Source organism: Canis lupus, chromosome 2 (assembly GCF_011100685.1).
Source record: "Canis lupus familiaris isolate Mischka breed German Shepherd chromosome 2, alternate assembly UU_Cfam_GSD_1.0, whole genome shotgun sequence".
NCBI classification, from domain to species: Eukaryota; Metazoa; Chordata; class Mammalia; order Carnivora; family Canidae; genus Canis; species Canis lupus.
In genome coordinates this window covers 18277309-18293863 of record NC_049223.1, presented here as the reverse complement: position 1 = coordinate 18293863, position 16555 = coordinate 18277309, and the positions used below count along the sequence as shown (strand labels likewise).

General features: G+C 40.9%; 1 protein-coding gene across 3 annotated transcripts in view; it reads left to right on the top strand.

The window, feature by feature from the left end:
* Positions 1 to 1796: 1796 nt before the first annotated feature.
* STAM (signal transducing adaptor molecule) overlaps positions 1797 to 16555 on the top strand; it is a 79762-nt gene continuing 65003 nt past the window's right edge. For 2 of the 3 annotated variants that reach the window (XM_038529991.1, XM_038529990.1), the window contains exon 1: positions 1797 to 2054. In XM_038529991.1, coding sequence (XP_038385919.1) covers positions 2015 to 2054 — 40 coding nt within the window. In that variant the 5' untranslated portion in view covers positions 1797 to 2014. The remainder of the gene's footprint in view (positions 2055 to 16555) is intronic. The other variant, XM_038529993.1, reaches the window with a different exon arrangement.

The window sequence follows — 16555 nt, the reverse complement described above, 5'->3', positions numbered from 1 at the left end:
AACAAAAAAAATCATCCCAAATCTTAACCATATGTGGTTCTCATTTATTTCCTTTCAGACTTTAAGAAAATTGGGAGTATTCTGTAATTTTACATGTTTTTGCAACCTTTTAAAAACTTACGTATTTAGATGTCTTTGTATGAAAATAAAGACCTATATAACCACCTTTAGCTGTGGGGAGTTTTTACTATAATCTACTTGGATATTAATAATGATCTCTTGCACTTATTTGGTGCTTACTATATGCCAGGCAGGCACTCAAGGGCTTGGTTTGTATTCATCCGTTTGATCCTTCACAACCCTATTATTATTCCTGTTCCTCACGGATAAGAAACTGAGGCGCCAAGAGGTGAAGTAATTCATACCACTTCTTAATATTGGACAATGTTAGTGGTTCACAATACTTTGGTATTATAAAAACAGCGTTTATATCGTTGTTCATATTCTTAAAAAATATCTTTCCCTGCGTGGAACCAGCTTCTCCCTCTGCCTGTGTCTCTCATCAATAAATAAAATCTTAAAAAAAAAAAAATCTTTATGATGAATTCCATGAAGAACTGCTGGGTCCAGAAGAGTTCTCATTTCTGAAAGCTCTTCTAACAGACGTTCAGGGGTGTCCTTTGGGAAGACCCCGTTAACTTAGACTTCAGGCAACAACGTGAGTCCACGATTCCCCACATCCCATTTTAATCCCTGTCGGACAAAAAACGTCATCTTCACTTTTGGGAACGAAGAGTGTTCATTGTGAACGGTGCTTGTAAGCATTCTTCGTACACCGATCCCGTCGATGACAAGTCCTAGACCCTTGTTTTCCACGCTACGCTTCGAGGTGCTCTGATTTAGGTATGATCCACGTAATTCCACTTTGAGCGCAAACGCTCCTCCTCTGTCCAAGCGGGACGCAAAGCGTCTGGGTGCTTTCCTTAAGAAATCCGACACGACGTAGGCACCGCTGGTTAAAACACTCCTTAAAACAACAACAACGACAACAAAACAACAACAAAACACTAAATAAACGTTTTAAGTCCTTGGGAAGCCCTCATCGAGTTCCAGCTCCATCCGCAGCTTTGTTTTGGGATTTTGCTCGGTCTTCGCGGGGAAGCGGGGTTTACCGTAGAGTAAGTCCCAGGGCGTGAGCCGTATTTTCCGAACATCGCCGCCGCTCAGGGACTGCGCGGTTAGTCAGGAGCCTCGGCCTCAGCCAGAGGCGCTCCCGACCGGGCCCCGCAAGCAGGCGTTCGCGGGCCGTCGGGACGCTGCCGCGTTACCTCAGCCTCTCCGGAGTCGCGCGCCCTGACACTCCCCTCCCTCCCCAAGGAGTCGGGCCAACGGGTTCGGCTCACATGACTTCATCCAAGCAAGTTTCTGGTCACCTCAGGCAGACACCGAACTCACGGCTTTTTAACTTCAATACCCCCCCGCCCCCGCGAAGGCGTGTCCCTCCTCCCTCCCTGGGGACCATGAAACGCTCACAGCCCACGGCGTGCGGGGCGAGCACGGGGTCTCGCTCAACGCTCACGCGATCCTCTTTCTTTCTCAGCCTCTGATTCACTCCGGGGCTCGGGGGGCGGCCCCGGCGCGCCTGAAGGACCCCGTCCTCCGGAGACTCCCGGCCGAAGCGAAGGCAGAAGACGCAGGCGTCGCTCCCACTCTCCGGGACGACCGATCGCAAGGGGAGTCAGGCAGACGGGGGCGCGTTGGCGGGGCCGGCTTCGGGGGGCCCGTTCCGGGCAGCTTCTGAGCAGGCAGCGCCGAGGTCGCCCCGGTTCCCGACAGGCTCCGCGCGCGGGAGGGGCTTGTCTGCGCCTCCGCTGTTGCCGCCGCAGCCGCCGCCGCCGCCGCCGCCGCCGCCGCCGCGGTTGCTGGGGGTCTGTGAGAGGTGGGGCTGTCGCCACCCCTGTGGAGTCCGTCCGCGTTGCCGTGTTTGCCCGAGGCAGTCTTCCCGCGCGCGTCGCCCCCGGACTCCCGTGGTGTCGAGGGGGAGTCCCCGCGGACACCCGGGCACGCAGCGGAGATGCCTCTCTTTGCCACCAATCCCTTCGATCAGGATGTTGGTAAGCGCTCCTGCCGCTCCCTGGCCACCCCGCGCGGGAGCGCCTGCCCGCCCTGCCCGCCCTGCCCGCCGGCCCTGGGCGCGCGTGCCCGACCCCCGCCGCGGCCCGCCGCTTCGCCTTCCCCGAGGCTCCGTCCTGAAGACTCTGGAGGAGGCTGGGGGCTTGGCTCGCCCTTTTGGGGAAGAAATGGGACTCGGAGAGCCTGCGAAGTGGGCCTTAGACTAGGGCTGTGGGCTTCGGGAGCCCCGCTGTGGAGAGGGCTGGTGTGGGGGGCCTCGGAGGAACAGCTGGTGTGGCATCTGGGGCTGGGACGGCGCCTCTGCAGGACGGGGAGTGGAGGGCGGAGCAGCAGGAGGTCACCCAGGGGAGGACTATAAGCCCTCCAATAAAGTGTTTCCCTGGACAAATGTCAAACGTTTGGAACTAGGGGGATGTTGTAGGTTAGCTTCCGTAGGGGATTTTAGGATTGATTTATTTATTTATTTATTTATTTTTATTTTTTGCAATTGTAACGGGTGGAGGGAGCTGCTGGCTAAGGGTAGAATCACAAAAATGTCGGGAGAGGTGAAAATGGAATAGTTGGCAACAGCTGAAACCGAACCGGGGACCTGAGCCACTGTGCTGCCTTCTTTAGGCAGTGTCTCAGTATTTCACGAAGTGTGCAAGAGGACCTTAAATCTGGAAGTGCTGCCTTGTTTTAATTTTTCAAATGTCCCTTCTGTTTTGTTTTTCTGTTTTCTGAATCACTGGTTTGGGGTCCTGACCATACCAATTCAACAGGTTAGGGATTCCCCCACCTCCCCACTCTCCTGGGTTTGAGGGTGATAATTACAGACTTTGAGTTTCCTGGAGTAGAATTTTGGGGTGATTTGGATGCACTTAGGAACTACTGTGGCACACAAGTATGGAATGAAAGCAAGCCAGGTACCGTGACTAATTACTATAGTAAAGAAATGTAAGGACACCCTTAGGGAGTTGCGTTTTTTTGTTTTTTTGTTTTTTTTTGTAAGATTTTATTTATTTATTCATGAGACATACACAGAGAGAGAGAGGCAGAGACACGGGCAGAGGGAGAAGCAGGCTCCCATTAGGGAGCCAGATGTGGGACTGGATTCCAGGATCCCAGGACCACGCCCTGAGCCAAAGGTAGACTCTCAACCACTGAGCCATCCAGGCGTTCTGGAGTTGCTTTTTATTATTTTGTTTAATTACAAATGGTAGGTGTTGATTTTTGCTTTTTAACTCTTCCTTAGAACATGTCACTGAGGCTTGGAGGTTTGGGTTAAGACTAGAAAATGGGTTCAGTCCCATCTTGGCCACTGCCTAGCTCATGGTGAGATCATGGGCAAATCCCTGAAGCTCTTTGAGTCCCAGAGTGCTGCTCATCTTTAAAACGTGGGAAAAAACACATTGTTTGTGATTCCGTGAAATGATACATGTAGAGGGCTCAACGAAATAACCTGTATAGTGCCTTTGTAGAGTAGTCATCTAAGTGATAGCTATTTTTGGTGGCAGTTTAAATGCATGGCCTGAATCAGCAGTGGATGGAACTTTAGAGATGGCCAATAATACTTAATAAATAATTGGAAAATTGCGTTTAATTCAGTAAGCACTTAGCACACAGTACAGATGGTCCCCGACTCACAATAGTTCAACTTAACGATTTTTTGACTTTAGTATGGTGCGAAAGGGATATGCATTCAGTAGAAACTGTACTTTGCATTTTGAATTTGGATCTTTTCCCGGGAAAGCCATATGCAGTCGGTATGATCCTCTCTCATGATGCTAGGCAGTAGCACCCACCTGCAGTTCCCAGTCACCCATGCAACCACAAGGGTAAACTACCAGTATACTTGGGCCATTCTGCATTAATACAGGCATTCTGTTTTTTCCCCACTTTCAGTACACTGTGCAATAAATTATATGAGATATTCAACATTTTTTTAAATAAAATAGGCTTTATGTTAGATTTTGCCCAAACAGGCTAAAGTAAGTTTTCTGAGCACACTCTTAAGTAGCCTTAGTAGGTTAGCCTAAGCTGTAATGTAGGTTAGGTGAATTTACTGCAATTTTGACTTAGGATATTTTCAACTTACGTGGGTTTGAGACCTGACCCTATCATAAGTCTAGAAAGATCTGTATTTATAGGAAATTGTCTTAGTGACATCACAGGTGAGTAAGACATGGCTGCTGCTTTCAAGCAATTTTATCACATTACAGTAATTTCTAGGGCAAATGCTTAAAATAAAACAATTTCTTAATACCTCTGTTTTCAGAACTTTTATCTGTTTTTCATAGCTGCATATAATCTAGTTTCTAACTACATTCACTTTTATATTCTACTGCCCTTTTTTTTTTTTTAAAGATTTTATTTATTTGAGAGATACAGAGATAGGGACAGAGATAGCAAGAGAGAGCACTAGCGGGGAGGAGAGCAGGCTCCCTGCTCCTAGCCGGATGCGGGACCCCGGGCTCAGGGTTAAGGATTGGATCCCAGGACCCTAGGATCAGATGCTTAACCGAGTCACCCAGGTGCACTTATCCTACTAACTTTTAAGCACACATTTAAATCAATTTCTTAATGACAAACTTAATTTCCCAAGTACCTACACCAGGGTTTGGTTAGTTAATGTCTTACGTGTCAGTTCATTCTAATTTATTTTTTCTACATTTTTACCTGTGCTCATGATTAAAGGATAACTCAGAATCCAACTCATTATTGAATCATTTCCTGATTAGTCTAGCCTAGAATTTCTCAGTAGTAATCGTATTGACAGTTTAGACGAGATAATTACCTTTGTTGTGGAGGTCTATCTTGTGCAATGTAGGGGGTTTAGCAGCAGGTCTGACCTCTACCCAGTAGATACTAGTGCCAACCCCACCCCCCATGATTTTTAAAATTTTCAGACGTTACTAAATATCCCTTGGGGTCATAAAATAGCTTTCAGCTGAGAACCACTCTTTTTTTTCACCCCCCCCACCACTCTTCTCGCTCACTGTAATCTTCTCCCTTTTCCAAACTCCTGCAACGCTTTCTGTCTTTACCAAATTATTTAGTATTAAAGATAGTTATATCCTGTATTATGCTCCGTAATTATTTTATTAGTTGCTTCATAGTAGTTGCCTAATAAATGTTTGATTGAGACTGTCTCAACTGAGGCTGTTAAACAGTAAGCTGCTTGAATGTAAGGACATTATTTTGCTCCAGGAAAGCTTATCTTTTAAAGTTAGTCAGGTTCTGGTATTTGGATCCATTTGCTCTTCATGAAAATATGAGATGTTACCCTAAGGAGACCTGTCAGAGACTTACAGTAAATAATCCTTGGAAAGAGTCCAATGGACTCCCATGTTAATTTTTTTTTTTTTTTTTTTACTAATATATAGAATATGGTATGTAGAATAAATTTAACAACATTCCTTCTTAGTCTATCAATGAGTATGTGACATTAGTCATACTAAGTCACTTGATTTAATTATCACTTAACAGAATATACATTTGTACTTCTTCAGAATTAACTGCCTTTAGCTTTATTCATAAACTGAGATGGTGAATCAGAAATGCACTGATTTATAGAATGTAACATTTTATACAGAGACAAAATGCTGGTTATAGCTTTTTCCCTGTGAGAAATGCCGAGATGTGTTAGAATGTAAGCTCCATAAGGACAGGGATTGCTCTATACTATATCCCAAACATGTAGACTACTAATAAAACATTCAGCAAACATTTATTGAATACATGAGTCTCTTTTTGGATGTTGTATTTCTTGATCAGTTCAATTATTGAATTATAATAATAACTTATTCCATCAAATTTTTATTTCAAAGTCCCCTAGTGACTTCAATCTTGCCGAGTCTAACGGTTATTTCCTGGTCTATTTCTGTGTTGATCTCTTAGCTTTCCTCTTTGATATACTTTATTTACTTGGTTTCCAAGATATCAAACTTTTGCTCATTTTCTGCTTAGCTTCTGTTTAGTCTTCTTGGCTTCTTGTTTTTGTGACTTCCAAATTCAAACCAAGCCTCAGGCTCAGTCCTAGAAATTCTTTGACCTTTTTCCCCGTGCAGTATTACCAGGCAATTTAGCTTAGTGTTACAAATTCAGACTCTGGAGCTGTACTGTTTGAATTTATTCCCCAACTTTGCTGCTTATCAGTGAAAGTGACACTGTGCCTCAGTTTCCTTGTCTTTAATATGGGAGATAGTGATAAATGGTTCTTAGTTTTCTTACCTGAACATCCTCATTTCTTCACCCTTGCCTATTTCATTTAGATGGCAGCATTGCTATATCCTGTCACTCATCTCTGATGTCTTCAAGTCATCATTGTTTCTTCTTTTTTCACTTTCCACATCCATTTTATCAGTAAGATCTTTTGGCTTTACTTTAAAAATATATCCAGAATTTTGTCACTTCTCCTTACCTTCCCATTATTGTCTTATTCTGGTCATTGGTACCTCTTTCTTAGACTACGGCAAGAGGTTTATAGTTGCACTACATGCTTGCCCTCTATAGTCAGTTCTCCTCTACAAAGGTCATTGATGATTTTTTTTTTTTAATATTTTTTTAAAATTTATTTACGACAGTCACACACACAGAGAGAGAGAGACAGAGACATAGGCAGAGGGAGAAGCAGGCTCTATGCACCGGGAGCCCGATATGGGATTCGATCCCGGGTCTCCAGGATCGCGCCCTGGGCCAAAGGCAGGCGCTAAACCGCTGCGCCACCCAGGGATCCCCTGATCTTTTAAAAATCTTAGATAATGTCACCTACTCAGAACCCTCCAATAGCTTTCCATCCCCTTACAGGGAAATGCACATTCCTTGTTGTGGCTTACAATTAGGCCCCTTCCTGTATGTCTGATATGATTTGATCTCCAAACTTTCTCATTCTAAGTTTTTTGGGTCTGAACACTCCACGGTCATTCCTGCCTTTATATTGTGCTGTCGTCTTTGCTTGAATGTTTTTCCCCTTGGTATTTGAAGATCCAGATGTCCATTACATCATTCAAGACTGTTCAAATGAGTTTCTAAGAGAGTCTTTCCCTAATTACTTTCTGTAAAAAAAAAAAAAATCCATTTTTACTCCCTCACTTTGTTTCCTTGTTCCATTTCATTTTTCTTTATGGTACTCAACTATCTGACATTGATTGAGTGATTGTCTCCTGTGTGGAGTATAAACTCCACATAAGGAGACTTTCATTTTTATCTCTTAATACCTAGGGACAGTATCTGGTACATACTCAATACATAATAAGTATTTATCAAATAATGAATTACTCATTTTTTTTTTATCTCCAGTCTTGTATTTCTGTTTGGTGTTCTATTATTACCTAGACATCAATCTATCAGAAAACCAAATTTATTTTCCAGTCTGATTATACTTTCATTATATAGTAGATTTTTTCTTTAAGATTTTATTTATTCATGAGAGACACACAGAGAGAAAGAAAGGCAGAGACACAGGCAGAGGGAGAAGCAAGCTCCATGCAGGGAGCCCGATGCGGGACTCGATCCCAGGCCTCCAGGATCACACCTTGGGCCGAAGCAGGTGCTAAACTGCTGAGCCACCCAGGGACCCCCCTCATTATATAGTAATTTTACGGTGTTCTAGTTATCCTGATTTGAAACCCTAGAGACATCTTCGAATCATTACCCTGCCTCTGCTAAATCATCATATCTTTGTTTTTGTAATAGTACTCTTTTGTATTTCTAATCAAAGTACTTTGGACCAGTTCGTATCCTGTAGACTTGGCCATATTTTTAGTCTTATCTTTTTAGTCCATTCAGTCATAAAACACAGCCATTTTAATTTTCATAAATTTTTTTTTAAGGATTTTATTTACTTATTCATGAGAGACAGAGGCAGAGACACAAGCAGAGAGAGAAGCAGGCTCCATGCAGGGAGCCCGATGCGGGACTCGATCCTGAGTCTCCAATATCACTCCTTGGGCTGAACGCGACGCTAAACCGCTGAGCCACCGGGGCTGCCCTAATTTTCATAAATGTTAATGCTACATTATTCTTCAGTATGTATGGCGTGATGGAAGGACTTTGGGCTTTGGGTTTAAATTGCAGGTGCAGCATTTGCTGTTAGTAAATGGGCACAGTGTGGGCAAGTACAGAAGCCCTGTAAGTTCAGTTTCCACCTTTGTAAATATGGATAAAAATACCCCAAGGAGTTGCTATGAGAAATAGTTATAGAAACACATGACATTCTAATTCTTTTCTGGAGATAATATGTTTCAAATCCAGTATGCTCAAAATCATATCCAGACTTCTCAAATACGCTTTTCCTCTGTTCTGATTAATGGTACTTCAGTTTAGTCACACATGTCAAGAATATTGACTTCTGTAGTTGTAATTTTCTACATTCCAGACAACAAGCACATACTGTCTACTAGGTGCCAGGCACATGGAACGTGCCCTCAAGGATTTGGTATTGCTATAGTCTGTATGCTTTATCTTCCGTATAAAGCTCTTGAATCCACACTTATTTTCCCTCCATTCATGCCTCCCATCCTTTCCTCTGCTAGGGCAGGCTTAGATCCCTCAACTCTTAGATTAGTACAGTAGACTGTTATCCCTGTCTGCAGTCTGTTGCCATTTTCTGGATGGCTGATAATATTTCTAAAATGTAATATAATCATATATCTCCTCTGATTGAAGCATTTCAGTGAATCTACACCTTTCACAGGAATTTGAACTTCTTAGCATAGAATGTAAGACCTTTTAGCATTTAGCTTCCTTTTTACCTCCTCATCCTTACTTTCCACTGCGTTTCTCAAGGCATGTTTCCTTGTTGCTTTTATACTGCTACTTTTTCAGATATGAACCTCTGGCCTGGCATAGCCTTCTCTTCATTAGTCTTCATTTAAGGATGTGATGCATGGTAAAGCACTTAATACAGTACTTGCCATATAAGCAGCAGTGGATACATTTTATCTTCTCTTATAATATAATTAGTAGTAGTTGTGGAGCCTGGAGAGACTGCTCACATTCTAAGGGGTGGAATCAGTTACTGTGAAAATATGTTCAGGGGAGAAATGTGAAAATTTAGAATATAGGTCCCTTCAAAGTCTGATAACCATTGGGTAAGAAATTGTACTCAGTGTTTCTTCTGTTTTGATTTTACTTCTCCTCTTAGGTATATTTCTTGTAGCTTTTCAGGTTTGCATTTCTATTTTGCACTTTTCTCTTAGATGCTTCCATGCTGTTCCTTTGATGCCTACTTCTTTTCTGGTTAGTAGAGCTTCAGATTGCTTTTCTTTGTAAACACAGTTTCTGGCGGTCAGGGGGGATAGGAACTTTAGATGAAACATTTTGGAAAAATTGATAACCATCATCTCCAAAAGACAATAATTTCTTAAAGACTTGCTTTCTTCATTAGCCATTTTTGACGAACTGTTACATCTCTAAGCTGATTGATTCCCCCCCCCCATAGCCAGAACATAATCGGCAATCATCCTGTCAGCATTTCTCACCTTCCCAAATCTTTGATAGTCATAAATCCTGAGAAAATCAGAAATAGCTGCTTATCAGAAAAAGATATCCAATGCATTGAGAAGACTGTTGAAATTCAAATGAGGCTCTGCATGTGTTTTTCTGGGTACCTAAGCAAATTTCTCAGTCTTCTCCTTTTGGGTATAAGTATACCTGGGAGATCTTGCTGGTTCTGTTTCAGATTTCCACAGTAAAGCAAATATTGCAATAAAGAGAATTAAATGAGTTTTGTTTCTCAGTGCATATAGGTTAATTTACATTATACCATAGTTTATTAAGTGCAATAGCGTCATGTCAAAAAATGTATATTCCTCAATTTAAAAATACTTTATTGCTAAACAAAAATGCTAACCATTATCTGAGTTTTCATTAAGTCATAATGTTTTTGCTGGTGGAGGGTCTTACCTTGGTGTTGATGGCTCCTGACTGATCAGGATGGTTGTTGCTGGAGACTGGGGTGGCAGTGGCAATTTCTTCAAACAGCAGTGAAGTTTTCCACATCCATAGGCTCTTCCTTTCATTGAAATATTTATTTCTCTGTAGCATGCAATGCTGTTTGACACCATTTTACCCATAGTAGAACTTATTTCAAAATTGGAATCAGTCCTCTCAAACCCTGCTGCTGCTTTATCAACTAAGTTTATGTAATCGTTTAAATACTGTCACATTTCAACAGTTTTCACAGCATTTTCTAGTAGATTCCATCTCAGGAAACCACTTTCTTTGCTTATCCATAAGAAGCAACTCCTCATCTGTTCAAATTTTATCATGAGATTACAATAATTCAGTCCCATCTTCAGGCTCCACTTCTAATTCTAGTTCTTTTGCTATTTCTGCCTCATCTGCAGTTACTTCTTCCACTGAAGTCTTGATCCCCTCAGAGTCATCCATGATGGCTGGAATCCGCTTCTTCCAAACTCCTGTTCGTGTTGATCTTTTGACAAACTTCCCATGAATTGTGAATGTTCTTACTGGAATCTAGAATGGTGATCCTTTCCAGGTTTTCAATTTTCTTTGCCCAGATCCATGAAAGGAATTTGTATCTATGGCAGCTGTAGCCTTAGGAAATAAATACATAAATATTTTTAATGATTATATTTGAGAGATATCATGGAGAGGGAGGATGGCAGAGCAGAGGGAAGGGGACAAGGCAGACTCCCTGCTGAGCAACTCAGGACTCAGTCCCAGGACTCTTAGATCATGAGCTGAATCAAAGTCAGATACTCAACTGACTGAGCCACCCAGGTGCCCCAGGAAATGTATTTCTTAAGTACTAAGACTTGGAAGTCAAAATGACTTCCCTGATCCAAGTGCTGCAGAATGGATGCTGTATTAACAGACATGAAAACAACATTAATCTTGGTGTATATGTCCTTCAGAGCTTTTGGGTGGCCAGGTGCATTGTCAATGAGAGCTTGTATTTTGAAAGGAATTATCTTTTTTTTTCTGAGCAGATCTCAACAGTGGACTAAACTTTTACTGAACCAGGTTGTAAACAGATGTGCCATCTTCCAGGCATTATTCCATTCACAGAGCACAGGCAGTGTTGATTTAGCATAATTCTTAAAAGGCGCTAGGATTTTCAGAATGGTAAATGAGTATTGGCTTCAACTTAAAGTCACCACCTGCACTAGCCTCTAACAAGAGAGTCATTCCTGTCTTTCAAAGCTTTGAAGTCAAGTATTGACTTTTCCCTAGCTATGGAGGTCCTAGTCAGCATCTTTTGCCTCTATAAGGCTGTTTTGTCTATGTTGAAAATCTGTTTAGTGTAGCTACCTCGTTAATGATCTTAGCTGGATCTTCTGGATAACTTGCAGCTTCTACCTCAGCGCTTGCTGCTTCACCTTGCTCTTTTATCTTACAGAGATGGCTTCTTTTCTTAAGCCTCATGAATCAACCTCTGCTAGCTTCAGACTTCTCTTTTGTAGCTTCCTTTCATTTTTCAGTCTTCATAGAATTGACCTTGCTCTGGATGGGGCTTTGGTATAAGGGAATTTTATGCCTCATTTGATCTTCTCTCCAAACTACTCAAACTTTTCTCCGTATTGACAATAAAGCTGCCTCACTTTCTTATCATTTGTGTGTTCACTGGAGTATTTTCATTTCCTTCAAGAACTTTTCCTTTGCATTCACAACTTGGTTAACTGTTTGGTTCAACAGACTTCGCTTTTGGCCTATCTCAGCTTTTTGACATGTCTTCCTCACTAGGCTTAATCATTTCTAGCTTTATTTATTTATTTATTTATTTATTTATTTTTTTTTTTTTTTTTTTTTTCATTTCTAGCTTTAAAGACACATGTGACTCTTCTTTTCACTTGAACACTTAGAGGCCATCATGAGTTACTAATTGGCCTAATTTCGATATTGTTGTATCCCAGGGAATATAGGGAGGCCCAAAGAGAAGGAGAGAAATGGGAGAATGGCCAGTGGACAGTTAATATACACACTTTATTAAGTTCATCATCTTAATATGGATGCAATTTGTGATGCTTCAAAACAGTTAGAGTTGCAACATTAAAGATTACTGGTCTTTGGGCAGCCCTGGTGGTTCAGCAGTTTAGAGCTGCCTTCGGCCCGGGGTGTGATCCTGGAGACCTGGGATTGAGTCCTGTGTCGGGCTCCCTGTATGGAGCCTGCTTCTCCCTCTGCCTGTGTCTCCCTCTCTCTCTCTGTCATGAATGAATAAATACAATCTTAAAAAAAAGATTACTGGTCTTTGTATACAGGCATACCTTGAAGGTATTGTGGGCTGGGTTACAGAACACTATAATAAAGTGAACATCTCAATAAAGTGAGTCAGGTGAGTTTTGTTATTTCCCGTGTATATAAAAGTTACATTTGTACCATACTGTAGTTTATTGAGTATGCAGTAGCATCCTGTTTAACAATGCACACACCTTAATTAAAAAATACTTTATTGCTAAAAAATGCTCGCCATCATCCGAGTTTTAGCAAATCATAATCACTGATCACAGATCACTATACCAAATATAATAATGAAAAAGTTTGAAATATTGCAAAAATTATCAAAATGTGACACATGGAAAAATGGTGCCAAAGACTTGCACAAAGCAAGGTTGCCACAAAACTTCAATTTGTAAAAAAACAAAAAACAAAAAAAACGCAGTATCTGCAATGTGCAATAGAGTGAAGTGAAGTGCAATAAAATGAACTTTGCATCAGAGTAAGGATGATCTGAGGATAAAATGAGATCATTATGAAGCTTTCAATTCTTTAAGAAGCAAGTCCCTTTTTTTTTTTTTTTTTTGCTTGGCACTTTTACCTTCCCTACAAACCCTCTTTCTGTCTTAGAAAATAGTTTTGACTTTGCTGCTCACAAAACCATGTTGAATTGTTACTAATAGTTTTTATTCTTCCAATTTAAAATGTATTTGTTGTTTTGTAACTGAGAAGAACTGTGCTACTGCTCTTGTTGATCTTGAGCCAGCATCAATAAATAATCTGAATAGTTTCAGAGTTTGGAAATGGGTTGCATTTCTGATTTATGTAAGTTTGAGTCAGATTCTGATCTTGTTTATGTATCAGAGAGCAAAGAAGGTAGGTAGTTCATGACTGTTTACCTTGTTCACCTGTTCAGTAGGTACATCTTCACTCAAGAACTGTGAGATCATACTTTGCTACGGTAATAAGCCATTTATATTTGATCAGACATAAGCATATCATATCTGGTCAACAATTGACTTAGTAAGTTAAGACTTAAATAGCTTAGCTATTGTATTTTTAAATAAGGCGATGAGTTTTAAAATTTAAGTGTTTTCTTTTACAAAAATGCATTGTTTTTAAGAAGCCTGCTTGGCTACCAGTCAGTAAGGATGATGATTAATTATTTAAATACACTATCAGCTCAAAGTGATGACTTACTTTCCTTTTCTAAGATGAAGTAAATGTTAGACCAGAGGATATTGATCAGGTGATTCACTCAATATTCTTTGGCTTCCTAAAGGTTGGGATCTATGAGGTTGGGACTCCCCAGAGCAGTTCCACTTGGATTGGTTTACATATTGAGTTTCTTTGAAGGTAAAATTTTCTTATAAAAGAGAGTAATGAGTAATAAAGTGTGTCACTGGTCTTTGTCCCTGTTTCCTGAGAGGGACCCTCTAAATCTTTAGAATTTCTTGAGTGATGATAGGAGCATCCTATTCAGGAAGAGCTCCTAGGACAGTATTTTAGTTTATGCTAATGAGATGACTCAGCATGGAAGCTGGTCATTCCAGAAAGACTTAGCCTTGTGATTAGATGGTTGGGACTTTGAGTCATATGATATTAGCCAGACCTCCAGAGAAGGGTAGGAGGCCTGGAGATTGAGTTCCAGGAGGTGGCCGATAATACTTCATTTACTGAAATGCCAATAAAAACTCTGGACACCAAAACTTGGTTGAGCCTTCTTGGTGATACACATTGGTGTGCCAGGAGGATCATGCATCCTGAGGGCATAGCAGCTTTGGCTTTGGGATTGTCCCAGGCCTTAGTCCCACACTTCATTGATTGGTTCAGATGTGTATCTTTTGTAATAAAACTGTAATCATAATGCTTTTCTGAGTATTGTGAGTTGTTACAGTGAATTAATGAACCTGAAAGGGATATTGGGAATCCCTGATTTTGTAGCCAGTTGGTCAGACGTGCATATGACCTGGGAACTCCAGAGCTTGTTGCCTATGCCTGAAGTGGGGAAACTTGTGGAGTTCTCTGCCCTTAGCCAGTGCACAGTGCAATCCAACAAGCTCCAGATAGGTAGCATCACAGTTGCATTGTAGAGACTTTTGTGCACTGAAAAGTAAAGTTTGAAAATCATTGAAGTAGATACCATTAAAGGTATATGTGTTCCTGTGAGTTTTATGGGTTCATACTGTAAATTACCTGAGTGGATTTAATATTTATTGAGTTCTTAGGCTGAGAACATGAATATTGAAAGAATTGCCCAAAGTTCAAATTGTTATTATTTTTAAGGGATTTAGTCTTTTATGGGAGCTTGAAAAGTGACAGGGAAGTTTGATTCAGTTATCCTTTTGGCATACACTACAGCCTGAACAAAATCAACAGCATCTCAGCATTTGCTTTATAAGTAACCTGTTTAGTTTCTAGAGTAGTGTTAGTTTCTCATTATGTTTGTTGCTTTTCCCTCATGCAAACTGTTTTCACATATGGGCAGTTGATTCTTCCCCCCCCCCCCCCCCCCCCCGAAAGTCCAGTTCTGATCAGATAATTTCTTGTTGGAAACTTTGCTGTTTCTTGAGCTAATACAAATACCTCATCTTGTATTTTAGGTTTTTGAGTGGTTCCAACTTTTCACAAAGTAGTCTTTATTGTAGCCAGCCTAGATTCTTTGTTATACTTCTCTTCTGTTTTCATAACTTTATTCTTTATTATACTATATATACTGTATATTTGTACTTAAGTAGAGACACGAGTGTATTATTAATCCTGTTCTCTTAGTTTTTAAGTATATCAAGAAGCCTTTCCTGAGTGTTCCTTTCTCTCCCCCCAGGTCTTTACCTTTTGTTTTGTTTTGTTTTGTTTTTTCCAGCTTACTTCAGGCTTTCCATTTTTTTCTGTGACACTTTTTCTGTTGTCTATTTAGATCTCTATCTGCTGGTTTCATTTCTTTATTTAGAGTCTAAGTACTTCAGATGGGGCCTGGCATAGATTAGAAATTTATTCCATTTTGTTGAATATCCAGATTTTATTACTTTCTGCAAATAAGTCACCTTTCCAGGATCTCAGATGTCTTGGATATTTGTATTCTTACACAAGGAATTTGTGTGAATTACCTGCTTTTGTTAAAATCTCTATTGGAAGATGGTAGGATGACTAAGCACAGGTACCTACTACTCATTGGTTATCACCTACTACCACCTTATTAGATACTTAATCTAATTCCCTAGTGGCAATGACTAACTGGTAGGTGTTTCTCTATCCCTTGGGGCTGTTCTATGGATCAGGAATTGTAAGCCTACAAAGAGGTTGGACAGAATTGGCTGCTTGCTATTTTGTGCTTTAAATCTCCAGCTCTCCATAGTAGATTCTAGAATGGGGAAATGAGTATTATTGTCTGTTGAACCAGGGAACAGGACTTTGAAGGAAAGTAAGGAGCAAGAATTTCAGTGTCCTCACCAAGACCAGCCCCTTACAGGTAGGAATATTGGTATAGATCAGGCCTCCTACTCCCAACCCATCTCAGGTTTAAAAAAAAAAAAGGAAAATGTTAGTGGGAATCACGGTGATGCTGTCTTTCAGCATATCTGTTCTTTGAGTCACGGTGTTCCAGGCAAGACAGGTTACCTTCTGCTTCTGTGTAGCTTTTGTTTCAGAAGATAATAACGATTTCTTTTGAAGTTTTTTTCCTCTCCACATAGACTCTTGTTTTTTCTAATTTGCCTTATTCTGTTTTCTTTTTTGCCATATTTGCCTGTTTTGTTTTTTTTCCTTTATCTTGCATATTAGAAGACTTTCTCAGCTGCTAATCCGTGGTTGTCTTCCCAAGCTTAATATTAGAAAAATAGAAAGCGCTTTGGAAGCTGTGATCATGTGGTTAGGCCTTACTGACTGAACTTCATTATAAGTGATATGGTATGCCATTTACTGTGGAATCTCTCTCTACCCTCTGTGTCCCTATCTTGAGTATTTTTAGCTGTTTCCTCTTGGACTGACCTGGAATCCCCAGAGAAGAGTTCTGTAATTTCTCTGAGGGTATGGATGAATGTGAGGGGGTAGAACAGAATAATTTCTGAGAGGGCAGATATTTGATGGGGGTGTGGGAGACCTCAAGACTACCCTCCTACCTTTCCACTTCCAGGATTCACCAGGACTCACAATACTCAGCATATAGTTACAGTTATGATTTATTATAGTGAAAGGATCCAGAGTGCCATCAGCAAAGTGAAAGGGCACATGGGTGAAGTCTGGAAGTACCATTCATTAGAGTCAGTGCTTGGGGTTTTTATTTGGAGCTGATCTTGTAGGCATACTCTGCTTGGCACGT